The sequence below is a fragment of the Aplysia californica genome, unplaced genomic scaffold (assembly GCF_000002075.1).
Source record: "Aplysia californica isolate F4 #8 unplaced genomic scaffold, AplCal3.0 scaffold00354, whole genome shotgun sequence".
NCBI lineage: Eukaryota > Metazoa > Mollusca > Gastropoda > Aplysiida > Aplysiidae > Aplysia > Aplysia californica.
Window position 1 is genome coordinate 51,864 of NW_004797624.1, and position 20,947 is coordinate 72,810.

At 38.7% G+C, this 20,947-nt stretch overlaps 1 protein-coding gene across 1 annotated transcript in view; it reads right to left on the minus strand.

Annotated features, from left to right (window-relative positions):
• Positions 1 to 14,040: 14,040 nt before the first annotated feature.
• The window catches only part of LOC101849474 (peroxiredoxin-5, mitochondrial), a 35,267-nt gene continuing 28,360 nt past the window's right edge, over positions 14,041 to 20,947 (minus strand). Inside the window, exons 4-6 of the mRNA XM_005103012.3 lie at positions 17,590 to 17,628; positions 16,471 to 16,526; positions 14,041 to 15,538 (exon numbers count right to left, since the gene is read on the minus strand). Of these exons, the coding sequence (XP_005103069.1) occupies positions 15,433 to 15,538; positions 16,471 to 16,526; positions 17,590 to 17,628 (201 nt within the window). The 3' untranslated portion in view covers positions 14,041 to 15,432. The remainder of the gene's footprint in view (positions 15,539 to 16,470; positions 16,527 to 17,589; positions 17,629 to 20,947) is intronic.

Consider the following 20,947-nt stretch of genomic DNA (forward strand, 5'->3'; position numbering starts at 1 on the left):
TACATGCACTTTCTCCTTGATGCACAAAGCTACAGACAGTAAATCTTCTGATGAGAAAACAGAATATTCAGTAGAACTATTATTGGTTGTGATTTGGCTTTTTGAAAACTCTTGTCTGACACCTTCCCCACAGGAAGAGCAATAGTGTCTGTTATCTCGGTTCCTACGTGCTGCATTTGTAAGTGTAGAAAGCAACGGAATTTTTTCCCCCTGATTTTGAAAGCAACTTGCTGGAGAACGTACTCACATCTACGGACCTCTAGCACATTTTCTATTGTATGGTTACTCATAATTGACCCTAATCTGGATTTTTAAAAGTGTATCCATTTGCCTTTTCTGAAGCAAATGATGATCATGAAAGCAGTGATAATACGCACTTTAAAAAGTTAACAAGGGTCATTTTGCCGGACAGTGAAACTACAGTCCATAATTTTGAACCAGCAAAATTGATAATGTACACTTAGTAATGTTGAGGTCAAGTAGAAAGAACAGAACTATGAGAAGATGTAGAAATTGAGTTAAGAGGTCAGTGCAGTCTTTATTTGTCCAGTGAAGGGAAAAAAAGCTCTGATTTTGCAACTGACGGGAGTCTTGTTTTGACTCCCATTTGATCAGCCCTCAGACTGAATGTAAATCGAGAAGTTTCACAGCACTGTTTGGGATTTGTTTTTTGTTTTTCGTCAGTACATGTTCTACGATGGTGTATTCTGGATCAAAAACTAATTAAACAAACACCAATCACGACTGAAGTTTAATTTTGGAACGGGTAGCTGAGCACCAAGATTCATTTCGTTCACTCATACCGGTAAATTTTTACACCAATGTGATATTTGCTCCGCTTGTAGTGAAGAGAGCTGTGTAATGGAGGATGCTGCGTTTAGGGTGCATGAAATATGTAATGATAGTAATACAGAGAGGTGATGATTCGGCGTTGTTTTTTTTGTTTTTTGTTTTTTTTTCTTGGGTTTTTTTGGAATCAAGAAGAGCTGCATGGGATGAGTCTCGACCAGCTGTTGTTGATGGCAAAGATTGCTCGTATCTGTCGGAACTCGCCCTGTTTCTGTTTTTATCCGAGTTGCATTGATTGTGGGTTGGTGTCGTTCTGAGTTCGTCGGCTGTAGGTCAGAGGTTAGAGGCAGAAGTTTGAAATGGAAGCGAGACAATATTTTAATAAAATGTTTATTCTCAGGAGAAAGGAGAAACATGTTGGCAAATGTGGTTCACAGCGTGTGTCATGCTGTGAGGCTGTCTATAGCATGGGTGTCTGCGTTGTGTTGTGAAATGACTGAAGATTGTTCCTCATCTGTCTGCGTACTTGAGAATGTTATTGAAGTTTGTTCTTAGTTGGTGTATGGTTTTCTGTAAGTTCTTTTTCTTCCCTGGGTCCTAATTTTTTTTTCTTTAGTGGTTCCTTGATGTTAATCAATTGAAGTTACGCACAAAAATGTACCCGACAATTTGGGGTGATTAATAATATTGAAGGTGAGAATTTTCTTTATGAGTTAAAAGAGGCACATAGAAGGAGAAACAATATCTGATCTGTGGTCTAAAGATGATAATGGTTAATTAAAGGGTGCTTTGTATGGCTAGGAAAACTAAATCTTTTTCTGGGACCATGTTCTCTTGGATAACCAGATAGGGCCCATCATTATGCTTTAATCTGATGTGTGGTCATGTAGTGCTGACCTCTTAAGCTGGTGACACTCTAGATGTTGGAGAAATTGTGTGGCCAATTTTCAAATATTCATCGATCACACTCCGAATGAGCCTAGGTGTGAATGTGAAAACACCCAAATTCTGGTCCCAGCTCAGATTGTATTTCTGCTAAATGATATTGATAATAAAGCATAAAGTCAAATATCAGAAAATGTCCATAATTCATATCTGATAAATGATCGTCTCTTTTTAAACCATCGAGAGAACTTTTGGAATGTCTAAGTCATCTGGCAATAGTAAGCTCAATGTGCTTGCACTTTCCATGGCTTGCTCTTAGAACTACGTGTTTGGAACATAGTCCGCACTGCGCAATGTCATTCACGTGTACACATCATATTTACTTTGTCTGATCTCAGTTGTTCTTGTTTGAGGTGCATTTTCCATCATTATTTACTCATTGTCGTAACAATTATGTTTGTATTTGGGTTGATGCATGAAATGCATTTTCATTGATCTGATTATTCCATATTCACTGGTCACAGTTTAGTGCATTCGATGTCTGTTGCTCTTTTTCCCTAGCTTTCTGAAACAACATGAGTTCATGCAGCTTTTAGTTTTAATGTGGAAAAGGCTTACTTGTTGTTGAAAGAATGATTACACATACCCTTGTTTTATGAGTTGAGATAATAATAAAAAGCATAGTGCAAGTTCCGGCCCAACAAACCCTATGCGCTTGAGTAATCCCATAGAATCAGTGTTGTCTTTTTTTTTTACCCATCTATGTCAGCAACTGAAATTTTTTGAATTGCTTGACCCTAGGTCAAAACTGGGCCCGCCAAATAGTCAGAAAATATTACCTGTTCCAGCTTTTCTTTCTTGAAGGACCTTGTCCAAATTTGTGTAACCCCTGATTTTTGTATCCTGTCGCTGATAGACCATCAGCAGTTGACATTAAAGAAGGATGTGGAAATGCACACTACTATGACATGCTACAGAGGTATTGAATATTTTTTAAAAACTGGTTTCCATCTACAGAATACATTTTGTTTGATTCATGTGGAAGGTATGTAATCATTTATCTCTGTTTCTTTGTATAATGAGGGGTGTCCCACATCACGGGTTGACCCATGCAGGTAGTGTTGAGGCGCTTCCTACCTTGCCTTATTGATCTGAATTGTGTTGATGGGAATGAATAACTTATATAAGCATTGTAAATCATTGCAATCTGTCATGATAGCCAGACGGGATATGGTTTCATTTGTACATGCTCTGTTAAGAGGTTTCCGGCAGGTCACTTTTCTGAAAAGGTCCAGTGCACTTTTTTACTGCTGTCTCTATTCGTCAGCTCCTCATTAAAATATAGCTTTAACGGCTCATTAGTAGTTGAACCGGAGTTGTTGTTGAAAATGAGTTTTTGCCGTAGAGACAGTTATAACTTATATTCCCTCTCTTGTGTTATCTTACGTTGTTTTCGTTTTTTTCTCCAGTGCTTTGCTTATATAGAACCCATACATTCTGTTGATGTAGCTTGTTATGAGTTTTTGTCTCGTTATATTGTGATGTCTTACACTTGCTGGTTTGTGTAAGTATTTGTTAGGTAAAGAGGACAGACGAAATGTGGATATAATTTTTGTTCTTGTGTGGTAAAAGTGAAATTTCTGGGTTGTGTACATAGTTTGATGATGCGAAATTTGAGTGGACTAAAAGTTACAAATGCTTTTTCAAAAATGTGCTCCCTTTGGGTGAGACTGAGCTGTTTGGAGAACTTTGTAAATGAGATGATTAATCGAGTGGATTGTTTGATATATTTGATGAGTGGTTCGACGTTTCTCAAAAAAAGGGAACTGGAAACACTTGTTGACTGTGGACCTTTTCTTCTTATTCTCTCTCATTTATTCTTCAGAGACTGAAATATACACAGAAAACTATCGTGCTGTTTTGTGGGATAACCATGTTCAACCCTTGTCTGCCAAAGCGTATTATTACAGCTTTTTTTCCCTCCTTCTTTTGAGCTGTTAACTTGTTGCTATGAAAGCAATAAGATTATGGATAGAAACGCATTTTTTTTTCCCGGCTGGTTTGTAAAACTACGGTCAGTGCTGACAAATAACTTCTATGTTTTACGATCTTTGATGTAAATTTTGTATTCTGGTTTGGTTCTCTTTTTTCTTGCTCTATGGAATGGTTGTTGATCTTGTGTCTGTTGATGTGATGTGATGTGACGAAGTGTTGGGCTTTTTGTTCATGTGTCTTTCATTAACTGGGAAACTTGTGTTATTAAATCACTGACTGAATGGCATTTGTGTGTGATGATAGATTTTGGAGTTTCTTTTCAAGAGCTGCTTGTTTTGTTGGTCCCTTTTCCTGTGCTGCATCTCATTTGTATGTAAGTGTGTCTATAAATATGGTGGTAAAACCATTTTGATTCTGAATTTTCAAGTACGGTCGAACCTGTCAAAGACAACCACCCTCTGTTAAGGAGAAAAGTTGTCCTCTTAGCTTAGACAGGTGGTGATCCTCTATGACAGTCATATATCGAGAAATTTATGTAAGGGAAGAAATAGGAAGTGGTTCCTGGTGCAGCTGATTAACTTATATGGGTTGTATAGAGCAGGTTCGACTATATATTCTGTAAAGGGCAGCCGCGTACTTTCCATATCTTGAGAGTAAATAAGCATGTTTGGGGTTTTTTTTCTGGACTACCAGGCATTATTTTGTAATACTTTGAGAAAATTTTTAATCTTGTGGTTGATATGGGTCTGCCCAGGAAGCAAAATGATAGAGGGATGTATTGGAAGTGTCAACATGTTCTTTGATCACTTTCTATTGAAATGTAGGCTAATTGTTGCAAGTGCTGTAAAGGGCTTGCTAAATGAAACCTTTGGACCACTTGTGTACTTCTAGAGACCTTTTATCTTATTCATATCATAAAATCAACACAGGAAATGAGCTGGGTAGTGTGTATAGAAAGGTTTCAGAGCTGGTTGATAGCTCTTCCTGTGTAACGTTACTGCTGCTGCTACTTCTGTTATGAAGGTTCGGCTGAACTTGGCTGAAAGCGAATTTTGAATAACTTTCAAATGCATGGGATGACTGTTTTTGTCATGGGATGACTGTTTTTGTATCCTGTGACAGATACGGACGTGTAATTAATAAATGTTTATTGTTTGATATGTTTTTTTGTCTCCTTGATGATATGTAAAGTAAAGTCCACTGCATTGGTTTGAAGGGTCTCCCCGTCAAGTTGTCTAAGAAATATGTTAAAATATAATCAAGAACATTTGTTGTTGTAAAACCGGAGATAGTTTTTTCCAAGTTTAATCTAGAAATTTTCTACTGTTGCCAAGACTTTCATTTAGCGTACCTATGGACTTGGTTTGTCAACATGGCGATGATAGTAGAGGGGAAAAACAAGGAATAGATGAGACTGACAGGAAAGAAAGCGAAATTCAGTATTTATGCGTTTGTTACATGTATGCATGACAGTGTGTAAGGGAGTTTCAGGTAGTTGGGTCAGGGGGTTTGAGTTATTGTACTTACGTCTGCTGCAGTATTCAGTGTGCTTGTGATTTCTGAAAGATGGTGGTTGACTGGTGCTCTTGCGTGGTTTGCTCCTACTGTCCTATCAAATTCAAACGTCTATTGTCCTTATCTCTCCTTTTTCTGTTCATTACTCTCTTGTGACACCTTTCATCTTCGGCACTTAATATGACCTAATTGTGTTGCAATTACTATAAAACCTATTAAAACAAAAGATTTCTGAAGCTTAAGGATAGTAGGCTCTGTGATGTATAGTATGATGGGACAGGCTTCTTTAGGAAATTCTCAGGATGTTACTTCTGATGTGAAAATAACCTCAACCGGTCAAACCTGGCCCGATATCGCTGTGAGAAAGGCTGTGCTTGTGCCGTTTATCGTACACCGATAACCATTGTCTGTTGCGTAGTGGTTGGGCACTTCACTGTCACATGCAGAAAAAGTGATTTCCATTCTCGTAAGGGGCAAGTTTTTAGAAAATTCAAATGTGTCATAACGTGGTGGAATCAGGCGGTCGTTAATTCTAGGGCATGTGGTGTTATTGGTATCATCTAAAACTTGTTTAGTCTTGCTTTTTATGAAAAAATTACCAGTCTATCTTGAGTAGAAGACAAGCTTTTGCAAATTGAAGGAGTTGAGGGTGGTCCTGTTTCAGTGGTAAAATTAGCGAGAAAATGGCGCCAAAGTTTGGGGGATTTGCAAACCTTGAGATTCCTTAGAAACGGATAAGTTGAAAAAAAATTGCTGAAGGGCCATAATGAAATTTTATTTCACTATTATGAGGAGCGCCTGATTTCGCCACGATGATTCACAAATGTCTCCACTTTTCTGCTGGAACATTGTATCTTCCTCAGGCTGGGTTGGCTTGGACAGGCAGAGTTTAGTGTCAGTTGGTTTGTAAAACTTGTACTACAATTTTTATTCACCGATTTGTTCGGGGGATGTGAGTTATGAGGAATTTTTGTTCTAAAACCGTTACAGATGTCGTTCTTAGGGTGTTCAATAAAATGTTTTCCTCAGGATAAGGATTGACACATTGTAACTTTTTCTGGTATGAAATAAATCTTCTTAAAATTAATTTCCTTCAAGGCCCTTTTTTTTAACCTGTTGAAATTTTCTCAAGACAGTTAGACACAGCGCATAACACCACGGGTATATATTATCTATAAATAGATATTGACTGTTTAGTATAAAACTCCACGATATCCCATTATGGAAAGGGATATGGTGTATAATGGAGTCTTATGCTGAGCTGTTGATATTTATGTTTCAAATTTATCTGCTGACGACAGACCTGATAAATGGAGGTGATTACTGTCATGGCAAGGGATGGGCAAAGGAAGAATCAAACTTGTTCCTCTGCTCAGTGTCAGTTGGACTATGTCGTGCACCACTTATGGTATCTGCGTTTGTATACGTAATGGAGGTATGTGGTTTGTGATGTACAACGAAGGTACAGAATATTTATTGGTGCAGTTCTGTGAAAAGTCTGTGTACTACTGTATGATGGTGGAATGAGGATTTCTTCAAAGAGTTGCAGAACCTATAGATGTTCACATTGTGTGTATTTTCTTAACCTGTCCCCGTCGTTTTATGCAAGAAACATTCTGAAATTATGCAAACTGAGCCCAAAAATGTGAAATTATGCGATTCTGTTAATTTTAACAAAGAATGATAAAGGAAAATAATCAGAAACTATTAAAAAAATGATCAAATTTTGCTAGATTATGCGGGGTGCATAAAACCATGGTGACAGGTTAACCCAGACGCACACTTTCACTAACATGGAGTTGGTTCTGGACCGGATGTTTTGTGGTGGTGATTTTTGGAAAGTAAGTTTTCTGGCAACTGGTTGGGCATTTGTGGCATGCTTTCTTCCATTTTGAACTTTAAGTATACAGAAGGCTATTCCTCCTTTGAATGCAGCCGATTTTGTCATCCAGTTTTTCTGCACAACAAACTTCCCTTTACTTTAACTTCGTTTCTCTTTTGTAAAATAACACCAAGCTGAGAAGAAATGAACAATCCTTGCAATGGAAGTACAGTTTTGTTATAGTGTGGGGGTGCTGTGCACCAGCTACAGCTGAACTGGCTTGCCATGTACTAAGACTACTAAGAGTTAGCATGACCTGGTTTGTTTGTGTTAAGAAGGTGTTGCGTTCCAAGTGTTTGACGAAGTGTACGAGTTCTGACAGTCAAATGTTTGCCTTAACCATGAACTGCAATAATTTATTTGTACACTCTTAATTCAATGTACATCATATTTTCTTGGTTTGATAAGATTCTTACTGATTTTTCTAACTTTCATTTAATTCGTATTCAGAGGAATATATTTAAATCACCCCCAAGATTTCATTTGCTGTCTTTTGTCAGGCTCCAGTGTCAATCTATATGAACTGTGACAAATCTCTGCTTATACATGGAGGCCTGCTATTTGTCAGTGTATGATGACTCCTGTAATCTATCTTTTGTCTTTTGTAGTAAGCCAGTGCTTCAGTGCTTGTTTTTGAGTAATTAGTTTTTTAATTCCTGTATTTCAAAGTAATCAAATATTTTACTGTGATCAGTTTTCTGTTCTTTTAAATCTATACAGAATCTTTTTTTTTTTTTTTTTTTTGCGGGGAGCTTTTCTCATGGCTAACCTCCTTAATGATCTTAAGTTTTGTCGAATGCATGAAAGATTTTACAACCAGAAAGACTATAAATGTATGAACAGTATCTTAGTTGTTTTTTTGGGGTTTTTTAAAATATCAAGTGCAGATTTTATGTGGTCACAAGTTACTGATGTGCTTCCTTTTCTTCCTGTCTTCCCTTTTTCCCTCCTTATTTCCCCCTCTCCTCCTTCCTTTCCCTCCCTCTCTCCCTCCTCCTACTCCTTGTGGTGCCCTTACAATGGGTGGTGAACTATGGCATGTTGACACCCAAACAATTGAAATTGTTGTGGAGATATGAATGTACTGTAATATTCTTTCTTGTACGTCGTTTATAAAAAAAAAAATTGTGTACATATATACTGATGATTGAAATAATAATTAAAGGAACTGCAGCTCATTTCTTGTGTGTTTACTCTAGTTTATTTATATTTAATATGTGTGTGCGTGTAATGTGTGCCTGAGTGTGGGTGGGTGTGTGTTTGTGTGAATATTTTTGGTACGTGCATATATGTAAAGGGCCTTGAGCTGTGTTCTCACGAGAGTTGGCGCAATAGAAAAGATCTACATTATTATTATTATTATTATTATTATTATTATTATTATTATTATTATTACTTCAGTCCAATTTGGGTTGAATGCAATGAGTTCATAGAAAATGTGTTTTAGTACTGGTACAAGTTTAGTGACCAATGCCTTAGTAGATGGAACCCCCAGGGGAAGAGAAGGAACGAGAGGAAGGTTGAGATCTACCAAGAAAAAAGATCTTGAAGCAGATCCCAGGCATACATGACATACGGTAGCTGGCTGGGGATGGAGAAGATCGCTCCAAACAGAGACAGGTGGAGAGCTCTTCTTATAGCTTGTTCACTTTCGTCTGTCCCCGTTAGAAAAATGTCCTTTTTTTTTGCCAATGCCCATGAAACTTTGCAAGGCACTTCTGAAGGCCAGCGACCAAACAAAATTCTATTTTCAAAGAATCTTCATCCGATAATAAAAAATTATGTTCTTTTCTTTAGGCCTTATTTTAAAAAACTGCTCTTTGGCTGCATACACAAGATCACTAAAATAAATGACTTACAGTAACCTTGCCTACAAATTGCTCATTTTGAGAGAGTGACGCCACCCTGCCCCCACATTTCAGTGGAAAGTTGTTCCCGCATCCGATCCGGACATTGGGGATTGCCTTGTCAGTGAGACAACTTTCTGGGCCGTCGGCCTGTTGTGGTAGGGTGGCCAGTTCCTTTCCACGCTGCCTTTACTTCCCCAACTCGAAGTCAGGTACCCATTACTGCTGGGTGGGCAGGAGGGGGCGAAAAAACCCCATTTAATTTCAGTGTAGTGTAAGCTTGAAAATTTCATTCCCCGGCTGTCTTGACGTAGGGGTCTCCGCATGCTCCACGTGAGTCTAAAAATTACTTGCCCAGTACATTGAATCGTGTTTCTGACTGATTGTTAAAGTGAGAAAAATATGTCAACTTTTAAATGTTTTGAAAACTTTAAGGTACATACTGTAGATCCCCTATTATTTTTTTTACCTACTTTAGGCTTTCATCGAAGAAAACCTGTCGGAACCTTAGTTTGCAGCGACCTTTATGATTGGGCTTATTCTGTTGGTCATCCCAATTTTTAGACCCGTATGCAAAGATCTCAGAAGATTAAAACAGAGCGATTTCCTTTTATCTTGTTTTAGTGGTATGTTCCCATGGGTTATTCTACAGTCCAAGAACAGGTGCATAAGCACTTGGTCTTAGTCTTAGTTCTGGCAAATTTCTTAAATTTAAATCATCACCAACAATTGTTTATGTGCGACTACGACTAAAGAAATGTGAAACTTCCGTGGCATTCATTATTTTCGTGGAATTTATGCATTCTATAGAAGAAGAAAAAATTGACCTACCCGAGTTGAGAAAATTCAACACACTTTTTAAATTAAAAATTATCCAAGACTGAAAAAATACTGGTCATTTGTCATATATTGATTCGCTTGGGGAAATTCTAGCTGGTTTGATGAACACAGTAGCATTAGGCTATGGGCTACTGGGAGTGACCCCCCCCCCCGGATTTTTCGCCACCATGATTTTCTGGAAGGACTTAAGACCTAGGGACCCACACCCCCCAAAAAGTTTGCTCCAAAATATTGGCAATCTACACGGTTACGGCCCTTGATTGTACAGAAATTAAGAAAATACTTGATTTTTATTTTGGGGTTCTCTGTGAAGCCACAAATGTGTTCTTTCATAATGTAAAACTCACTATTATAAAATGATGTAAGTGTTGTAAAATATTTGTTTGTTAATTAATTACAAGGTGCAAGCAGGAAAAAAGGAAATTCAAAGGCTGATTTATCAAAATCTATAGAAGTGGTTAATTCTATTGCTTCAAATCTTCTATAACCCGGTACAATAGTTTTCTGATAGGCACACGCTTTGAGGCACAAAATGAGGATTTTATGCTCAATAACTTTGAGTTAAGGAGTTATAACCCTTGCTATTGCTTATTGATAAAAAAAAAAAATGCAAAACTGCCGCACGTCATTTTAAAAACGTGGGCAAGTAGGCGTCACGTGTACTTTTGCTCAACTGTAGATTACATGGAACCTCTGAGCCAACCAACTACAGAAAATTCAACTGAACAAGAAGTACTGAAAATTTCACAAGGGGCAATCAGAGCAGTTGGTCAAAAGTATACTTTTATCACATTTCATCTGGCTGTAGCAAAGATGGCATTATTCACTTGTGTGGCAGAACAAGGTTCTCTACAGTATATAAAGATGCTTTCATTCACCTCGATGTGTTTCACGTACTTTGTGTATATCTAAAAGCAACAGCCAAAGTGATGTGAAGAAGTGGATTATAGATTCCAAAATCTGTGCCGATGGGTCTATTGAAAAGGTGATGAAAGATCACAAAGCTATAACAATGCGTCTTTAATAAATTTACATAGAAATGCTTTTCAACAACATGGACAGCATTTGACTTGTTCTTTGAAAAAGCAAAGGAGGAATTGAAAGATGTTTCTTATTCCAACAATGACATAAATGACGAGCATATGAGCTCATTGAAAGAACTTGTTGAGAGCTTTTTTCCGTTCAACTGGATGTTCGTTATGGGAAACTCGGCAGGACTGCTCAGTTTTGATGATGTACAAGGATGCACTGTGGAAAGTTCTCAACTGTCTTACAGCAACAAACAAAGAGAATTGACTGCGACTTGCACGTAACTTGTCTTGAGCAGATGTTTCCCCTTTTCATTAGCATGGACCTCCCCAAATATGCTAGATACCTCTCTGCATACATCATCCTTCTCTGCTGAACCTGAAAGGTTCTCATCCTGGTGCCGAAGAGCTTTTGCGATGCAAAGGATTCAGTGTGCACAGGTCAAGAGTGTCCGGTGCAAGATGCTGTGGACTTCACAACTGAGCAAACAATTAACCGCCAAGCCAAATGTAAGTTGACATTGTTGGTTTTAGTCAAAATGTTGCTGCATACCACACGTGGTGCATGACGAGACATAAAAGGGCGAGTATTGTTACTGCCCTGTTGGAAGAATCAGGACTGGACAGTAAGAATGAAGAACACAAAGACTGCCACCAATCACAAATGAGACTATTAGAGAAAAGTGTACAAAGTATCATGCAATCTTTTGAATCGTTTATCAACATATTTGACACTAATGGAAATGACAAACTGATTTCTCTGTCTTTAGGAATGGAAGCTACAAAGAAAGTAGGAACATATCTTTTGTCAATTGAAAAAGATGGAAAACAGCTAGATCAATACGAGCATTTTGTCAAGACAACCCCTATTGAACAAGCCGAGAGTTTCCATGCACCTCTCAAAAGAAACAGGAAACCGACTTTTGCTTCACGACAAAAGACAGCTAAGCTGAAGACAACAAAGAAAAATGAGGTGAAATTAACAGCACAAAGACATGTTTGGGCAGCTTCTCATGTTGTCTACAGAAAATGATCTGGACCTTCGAAAAGTGATAGATTATCCTCTGGGACCAGTGCCTTGAGCCCTCGCCACCCTGGGTGGATTTCCTATCCAAACGAACAAAGCAGTTCCTATGCATAAACTGGAAGATAAGTCAGCTCTTCAAAGCCTATCTCAAGACAATGAACACATCCATATCGTCGGTTTCTTCATAAACCGGCTACATGCAAACATTTCAATTTTCATTTTATTGGCTTAATGATATATGTCAACAGCATGATAGTAATGATACGTGCCCCCAATAAATTAGAGGTTTGAAAAAAAATCTAGAAATATGTTTTAATTGAGACTTTCCAAAATGGACACCTGCAGCTGGGGAAAAAGTGTCATGGCCTAACCAGCCATGAACGTAGCCGTTTCGGTTTCAGCAGGACGTCTTGAGTCTTGACACGTGTCGAAACGCGTTTTCCAAACCGGCTACAGGACAGGATGCTTCCTTGCCGCGCATCACCCCGACCGTTCTGTATGCTGGATTTTTGTTCCTTGACTAGAAAGAATTTCAAACTATTACATGTACTATTATCAGTATTCATCAAGATAAATAATACTATAGTCAGCAATGAAGTGACTTGTAATATAAAGCATTTGTGTGATTCGATTTACTAGATCAGATTTGTCAACTAATTTATGCATCTAGATGAGACATAAGAACTTGAAAGACCTATATAAAGTTTCGCCACATTATGGGCCCGCACTTTTACAAGCTCTCTTCTTTTTCTCCTCCTACGTTAATTGCTGTATTGTAGCACACTCAATTTTAGCTGCAGCAGAGCAGATCATCTCATCATCATCAGCAGCAGCAGCAGAAGTAGTTCTTGTACTAGCAGTTCGAAGCCCTTGCAGCAGCAGCAGAAGTAGGAATACAAAACTAATACTATGAATATTACAGAAAATAATTTAATAATAGTATGCACTTTATTGTTACTATTTTAATGTTGACAATCTGGATGCAATCTTTTTTTGTTCTTGGAATTATCTTACTCTGTGGCCATAGGTGTGAGCTGATATTATTCATTGGTATGGTCTCTTCCCAATATATATTAGTTTTAACCCTATACGTACGACATGTTTTACTATCGTATCCATACGACCTGGGGAACTCTGTGCCACCACATCCAAAGAGGAAATTAACTCGTTAATTCGATCTGTACGCTTAGCATAGCAGTCTGTCAAAATGATTTTTTGAGAAATACTGAAAGTTTCAAAGAGATCTTCGTACTAGATGTAGAAGTATTCTAAAATGTGAAGAATACAACCCCAGGGGTAAAAAATGACCCCAGGGCGTACGGATAGGGTTTACTGTGTCCTGCACGCTCATACGACCTTATGCAGTTGCAAGCGCTGTAGTACACACGTACACATACACACAAAGAAAAGAGCCAGTGTCAGCCACTTTGGAGTCCAGCAATAAATACTAACCAAGCTACCCCCCCCCCCCCCCCACCACCTTTGACCAAGAAATAGTCTGCATTATTTTTATTTACATGTATTGGAATGGTGGTCCAGCATGGTGTGTGTACACACACACACACTTACAAGAAACAAATCTGGCTTTGGAATTACTGGATAATCCAGAATACCAGGATTACATACCTTCTTTGGTACGCATGCAAGCTAAACGTGAACTATAAAAATAGCAGATATTACTTGGGTGGAGTACCCACAAATTCGTTTGACTGATTGTACTATTATAAACATTGTATACCCCTAACATACATAAATATTGATGATTTAAGAGGCAGATTGCTTCTACCTTTTTGCTAGTCAGAGCCAACCTTGGCTGAATAGGATACAGCATCAAAGCAGACAACAATTATTTAATGTAGACGTTTTGCAAGTTAGCTTCAGCAGTTCCTCACTCTTGAATGTACTAGCGTCAGCTGTGCAACAGTGAAGAACCAAACCATTAAAATACAGATGCCAGCGCTTTTTTAAAGAGTTTTAGTAGAGGTATTACGGCGCTCGCAACTGCATAAGGTCATATGAGCGCCAGAAGATTAGGTCTTACAAGACGTCAAGAGAGTAACAAACATAAAAAAGAAGAAGGGGAGATAAGGACGATAGATGTTTGATAGGAAGAAGAAGCAGACCACACCAGAGCACCCGCTAACCACAGTATTTTAACATTCTTTGTTTTAAGAAAAAAACACACAAAAAACCAATAATTTGTTTCAATATATATGAAATAAGAAAAGAGGCTTTTCAGTGGACTCCAAAATTTATTGTGATATAAATCAATGATCACCTTCTCATTGTCTAATCAACAGACCTGGGTGGCTGTGTTTACATAAAGGCATAATATCATAAATCCACTAATCATGAGATGAAAGTCTGGTAAATTGGACGTGGCAACATGCAGGAGTTAGTTGGGACAACAAGGTTATTGCGTTTTAGTGCATGACAGCTATATGTGGCTTTGCGGAAATTTATTCATAAGTTCAGCTCGTGACAAGACAAGGCAAAATAAAATTAGAAAACATCTTCAGCATCTTACTGACAATACCCTTGAAAGCGAAATGCTTACAAGTTACAGCATGTATTTATATTTTATCAAGCAATATTTTAAAGCCATTTTAATTTACGTACTTAGATCTCATATTAGTCAGACAGGTCCCAAATGTAAAACAACAAAATCAATGCTCGATTCAAATTCAAAATCTTGATTACATATTGTTTTAAAGATTACAAAAACAGTCCACTGTTCTGAGATTGCAAGTATAATTTCATCATTAGCTGCTGGAGAGTACATTGAAGTGAGCAAACTAGTCAACAGAACATTGGAAACACAATTTTTCATTTTCAGCATTATTTAATCAAAAGAAAACTGTTCTCAAAAACTAGAGTAAACTGTTTCCATAAAGTAGACCAAAATGATTTTCCTTTTCTTTGTCTCTGACACTGAAGTGTGCACAAATACATCAATGGATCACTATTGCTGCAAGACACTAACCATCATAATAGCTAAAAAAAAAGAAGAGAGAAAAGATGAACTTGGTTTTACAGGAACAACAAAACCAATCAGCTGTGAATATCAAATCCCGTTGAACCCGCAAAAGGTCGAAACAGAAATTATGAAATGCTAAAAATCAATGGCAGAAGTTTTAATATCTAAAGAGGAAATATCTTCCCAACTACAGACATGTAGGGACTAAATATCATTACAATAGGTATATGAGGTGCTTGATAAAAAGTAATACCGATTAATTCTGATATTAAGAACGAGACATACATGCCAATTTCCACTAATGATTAGAAAATACTAGGCATCCACCGGTTGTTCATTATCTGTCAGAATAAGCTTCAAGTGAACCAATCAACCTACACACACTAAGAATGTTTCCGTAGGCGAAACACACTAACATAAAAAAACAACAACGGATACAACAATGGATACAAGTGTGTATCTCAGCCGTTAAGGTCGACGGCCACATTCTTTCCTCCGAGGCAACAGTAACACATTGGGGTGTGTGTGTGTGTGTGTGTGTGTGTGTGTGTGTGTGTGTGTGAGACTAATTGTGAGCCTCGCCTCGAGGTGGGTTGGTGCCTTGCTTGCTCACTGTTGAGGATAACGACACATGGGGATGACGACGATCAAACCATCTTGAGGATATCCGCAGCCCGACTGCAGGAGAGACCGGCGCCATCAGGCTCAATGTTCACAGCCTTGACCACACCGTCCTCCGCCACAAGGGCGTAGCTGCAAATGGGGTGGGGAGGGGGAGGGGGTAGAGGTTAGTTTAGGGTTCCAGTAAAATCTTTACAGAATTTGTAACACAAACACCACGGAATCCGCTACTTAAATAGAAGTTAATCTGAAAACAGCAGTACACCGAAAAAAAAAAAAATAATGCAAATCCGAAATTTATTTTCTTCCATTTGAGCAGCCTCCTCCGAAAACCGGAGCCAAAAAAAGTCACACAATCTTATTCTCCGACTCTGTTTGTCTCCCAAGTTATTAAATCGTTGCTCTAGCAAGTCAGCTCAATAACAGCCAGAGGCAAGCAGGAGAAGACTGGGACAATACCTGCAGATGTTACAGGGGAAAAAAGGAGGAAGGAGCAACCCACACCACTATCAATGATAGTACATAACAAGATGGGCCACTCAGCCAAAAAAGTGTCCGCAGGAAGTATGCTCTTTGCTTCAGATGGCGCTGCAGTCTGTTTTGAAGCTCTCTTTCGTTTTTCCAGAAGAAGAATAGGAATAGCACCTCCTTGCGTGCGCAGATCGACTGCTGTTCATCAGCAGTTCGGGTACGTTCAGTGCGTAGTTTTAGTTTTTTTTATATTTTAATGACCTCTCGCCTTTCATTCTAAAGTCAAATTAAACGAAGAAAACAATCACCCTTTCCTCCGGAAGAGGTTTTTTGTCAGCGTAACCATTTTAAAAAAGCGTTCTTCCGAAATTTATTCCAAAACATGCTAGTTTCACTTTGATTTTTAAAAACTCAAGTAGGGTAACTCTGTTCGCAAAGAGTGCGCTTTTGTGAAGAGGGCGCCACCAAATTTTGAGGACACTTTTTAATTGGCTCAAAGAGAGAAGTGGCCCATCTTGTTATGTACTATCATTGCCACTATCCAGCAAACCGTAATTATCATAATATAAGGAAAGTCCAACATGGAGCCTCACCGTTTGCAACGCACATTCCCCAGAACAGCCGTAAGATCCAACTCGACATCGAGTGCCTGAGAAAAGAGGAAAGTCAATTAACAAAAATAAAAACCCTAGAAACAAAACAAAAACATCAAGGCAGTTACCTAATTAATATTCACCTGTTCCATTTATTTCAAAGAAACACGTCAAAACCATCATAGTAGTTTTTATACAAACCTATCTAAAGATAAGTATAAATATGAATTTTCAATACTTCTTATTATTGAAACACAGACCTTGACTACAGGAAGTACAAATAAAAGAATTGCATGTTATACATATTAGGCTCCTCCGCTTTCTGCGTTACTCTGTGAAGAACCTAAGGTCTGTTGGCACAACAGAAGTCTTCAAGCACATTGAAATACAGCTTCAGTCGAAATGGTCCAAGACGGCCACCCATTGGCGAGGAGGAAAGTGGCTGTCTTTGATGAATGGATGTCTTTCACAGTTTGTTTGTTAGAGTAAACAGAAGCACATCGACACAATAATGGTCATTTGTGCTAGGAAAAAGTAAGACAGACAGACAGAAACAACAGAGGGAAAGTAAAGAAGTAGGACCTATTAGTGGCGGTCTCCAACCACTAGAGTCCTGGACTGTGCCATTATTACATATAAAAAAGGAAAAGTAGGATGTGGTAGTATTGTACAGGTCCCAACCTCAGTGCTTTCTCATCGCATCTCCATTTTTTCAACAGTGAAAATGAGACTTTTTGAGCTCACTCTTAGTTACGAACTGTTTTCAAAAAAAAATTAAAAATGGAGATACGACAAGAAAGCACTGAGGTTGCGGGGTGATTGTCTTGGACAGGTGACCATTAGAGTAGATTCGGTAGTATTTTGTGGCATTTCATTACTAATTTAAGTAAAGAGTAGAATATAGTCACAAAAACTGTCATTTAGAGCAGAGAAAAAAATAAGCCAGGCAGACACAGAAACATTGAGAGTAAAAAAAAACGTAGAAACTACACAGTACATGTCGTACTCTGTAACCGACACACTAATTTTTTTTCAAATGGGGGGAAAACATTTATAAGGAAAACCAGCATGTATTTAATAAGTGAACTGGCAATGAGTCTGAGTGAGACGTGTACTCACCTTAGTCAGGGCTCCATTTGTGTCTGCCAGGAAGCGAATCTGTTAAACGGAACAAAAGGAAAGAGTTAGTTTTAGAAGAGGTTTTACGGCGCTCGCAACTGCATAAGGTCATAGGAGCGCCAGAAGATTAGGTGTTACAAGAGAATAATGAACAAACATAAAAAAGAAGAAGGGGAGATAAGGACGATAGATGTTTCATAGGAAAGTAGAAGAAGCTAACCACACCAGAGCACCCACCAACCACTCTCAATAGGAAAGAAAATAAAGCATCTTTGTTATATTTTAGTAAGAGTTTCAAGGCACTTGCAACACAATTAGATCGTATCATGAGTGCCGAAGATTAGGTGCTGTGTTAGTAGTGTTAGTAAGTTTTACCACACTTGCAACACAATAAGGTCATATAAGTGCCGAAGAATAGACGTGTTACAAGAGAGTAACAAACACAAAAAAGGAGGAGAGATCAGGACGATAGATCATGTTTGATAGGAAAGAAGGAGCAAACCACACCAGAGCACCCGCCAACCACGAAGAGAGTTAAAGACAACAAAGTAAGATGTTTGACAGGAAAAAAAGGACCAAACCACACTGGAGCCCCTGCCAACCACCCACCTCTAAAGCATCTACCAATGACACAGAAAAAAAAAGGAGGGGAGAGGGGGAGGAATTCAGTGGGTGACCAATATAGATGTGTCCTCAAATGAAAAGATCACAATGCTCGGCACGAATTCTGTGATTGAAGACTTTTTTGTTCTGACTGAAGAATTTTTTGTTCACATGATGAGTGAAAAGCACATTCACACTATCTACAAGCAACAATAAAAGCTCCAATAATTCATCCAAAAAAACAAAACAACAACAACAACCAAACAAAAAACCCAAAACAAAACAAACAAACACAACTTCTCGAAATAAGCGAATTTCTGTGTTCACAAAGACGACAGGAAATCAAACACTGGATTCATATTGCCACAAACAACAGAGAAACTGACACTTTGACACTCTAGCTAGAGGCTTCATTTCAGTAAGAGTTTTACGGCACTCGCAACACAATAAGGTCATATAAGTGCCGAAGATTAGAGGTGTTACAAGAGAGTAATGAACAGAAAAAAGGAGAGAGAGATAAGGACGATAGATGTTAGATAGGAAAGAAGGAGCAAACCACACAAGAGCACCCGCCAACCACCCACACTAGAGGCTTCAGTAAATCATATACATGTATGATATACATTTAAAGACCTCTTTCTTCCTGTCTAAAAGTAGTGTTTAACGGATTTTCAGTCAAACAAAATGGCTGTTCCACAAATATAACAACAGTGCTGCACATAACATAACTCTCTTCGCGTTACGGGCTCTATTTACTAAGCTAAGAATGGCCAAACACTCGACTACAAAGAGGACAACTCAAGATGGAATTCCAAATAGGCCTACTGTTTTATTCTTGACCCCTACTCTTCATCCATTTAGCTCCATCCTGTATGAAATCAAACTTTTGAAATCCCCCCCAATTAAATAACACTACGGAGCTGAAAGGGACTTTAAATCCTGCCTATACCAATACCATACAATATCAAAGGCTCACTAGCTGTGATTCCTAATTCAATCTGACAACAACAGACCATATTAATTTAAAAAGTTATAATCATCATTTAACTGTTGAACAGTAAACACTTCAAATCAAAAGCACACAAAACAAAACTGCTAAAATGAGAAGCTCACTCTCTGGCCGCGGGTTTCCAAAACAAGAGGCCGACTGACAAAGGAGACTATTTTTGTATTGTATAGTGTGACCCTCGTAAAGTACTCCCAAAGTCCTTGCCCAAGATGATAAGCAGTATTCGTTTTAACCCTTTTACGGTCAAACCTGACGGATGGCTGGCGCACAAGTTTATTGTATGACCAACACACACGCGCACACACGCACACACACACACACACACACACATATACACACACACACACGCACACGCACACGCACACAAATGCAGTTTTATCATTTTCCCCAAAGTCCTTGCCCTCCATCAGGGGTCACCAATCTACAGTCCACGGACCAGGTTCAACCCGCGGGGTCAGTTCGTCTGGCCCGCCACATTGCGGGAGGGAAAAGTTTTAGTAGAGGTTTTGCGGCGCTCACAACTGCATAAGGTCATATGAGCGCCAGACGATTAGAGCTGTTACAAGAGAGTAACAAGCATACACAGAAGAAGCACACCAGAGCACCAGCCAACCACCCGCTTCGTCTGGCCCGCCACATTGCGGGAAGGGAAACAAGAATACAAACTGGGAGATGTACTTGTAACCTGGTCAGGGCTTGGTCACTATTTCTGATATTTTGATAATGAAACAAAACTCTTCAAGTCAAAATTGTGGGTGGCTGGCGGGTGCTTTGGAGTGGTTTGCTTTTTTCCCCACTATCAAACATCTATCGTCTTTATCTCTCTTCCTTCTTTTTGGTGTTTGCTACACTCTTGTAACTTCTCTAACCTTCAGCATTTTTTGTTTTTTGTTTTAGAAGAGGTTTTACGGCGCTCGAAACTGCATAAGGTCATATGAGCGCCAGAAGATTAGAGGTGTTACAAGAGAGTAACAAACATAAAAAAGAAAAAGGGGAGATAAGGATGATAGATGTTTGATAGGAAAGAAGAAGCAAACCACACCAGAGCACCCGCCAACCACCCACTTCAGTATTTATGTGGCCTAATTATGTTGTACATGCCGAAAAACTCACACTAACATATAAAACAAAAGCCAACTTCCAGCTAATGTACATGCATCACACTCTTGTTGGGTTTTAATTGTGACAATAATGCTTCACTTAACACATTTGTGTACTGTATTTATCAAAAGAATCCTCCAGCCCGAGTTCGATATTATATCAGCGGTTATTTGGTCCACTTACTATGAAAAAAAGTCCTGGACGGTATGCAAAACTCGTGTTAACCTTATAGTTGTGAAACTAGTTAACGCACAGACTTGTAAAGTTGCACTGACTTGTAAAGTGCATTGCATGATTTTTTGCATATATTCATTGTGTTTTTGCTTCACTGCCAAAGGGGCTTGCTTGTTTGTACTACGTGTTAAGAGAAGCACATCGCCACATTTAGAGCGGGGGAAAAAGTATGAAAGACAGACAGAAACAACAGAGGGAAAGCAAAGACGTAGGACCTACCAGTGGTGCCCTCCAACCCTCCAACTACCCGCTTCAAAGGAGCGTGACCATTGAGTTTTTCTAGCCTGGCATTTACCAAATGTCAGTACGATAATGAGCCTCAACCTATCCTAATTAAACACGGCCAAATAACCCAACAAAGCATGCAACTTGGGCATGACGTGTGCGTGCCAGAAACAAAATACATGTATC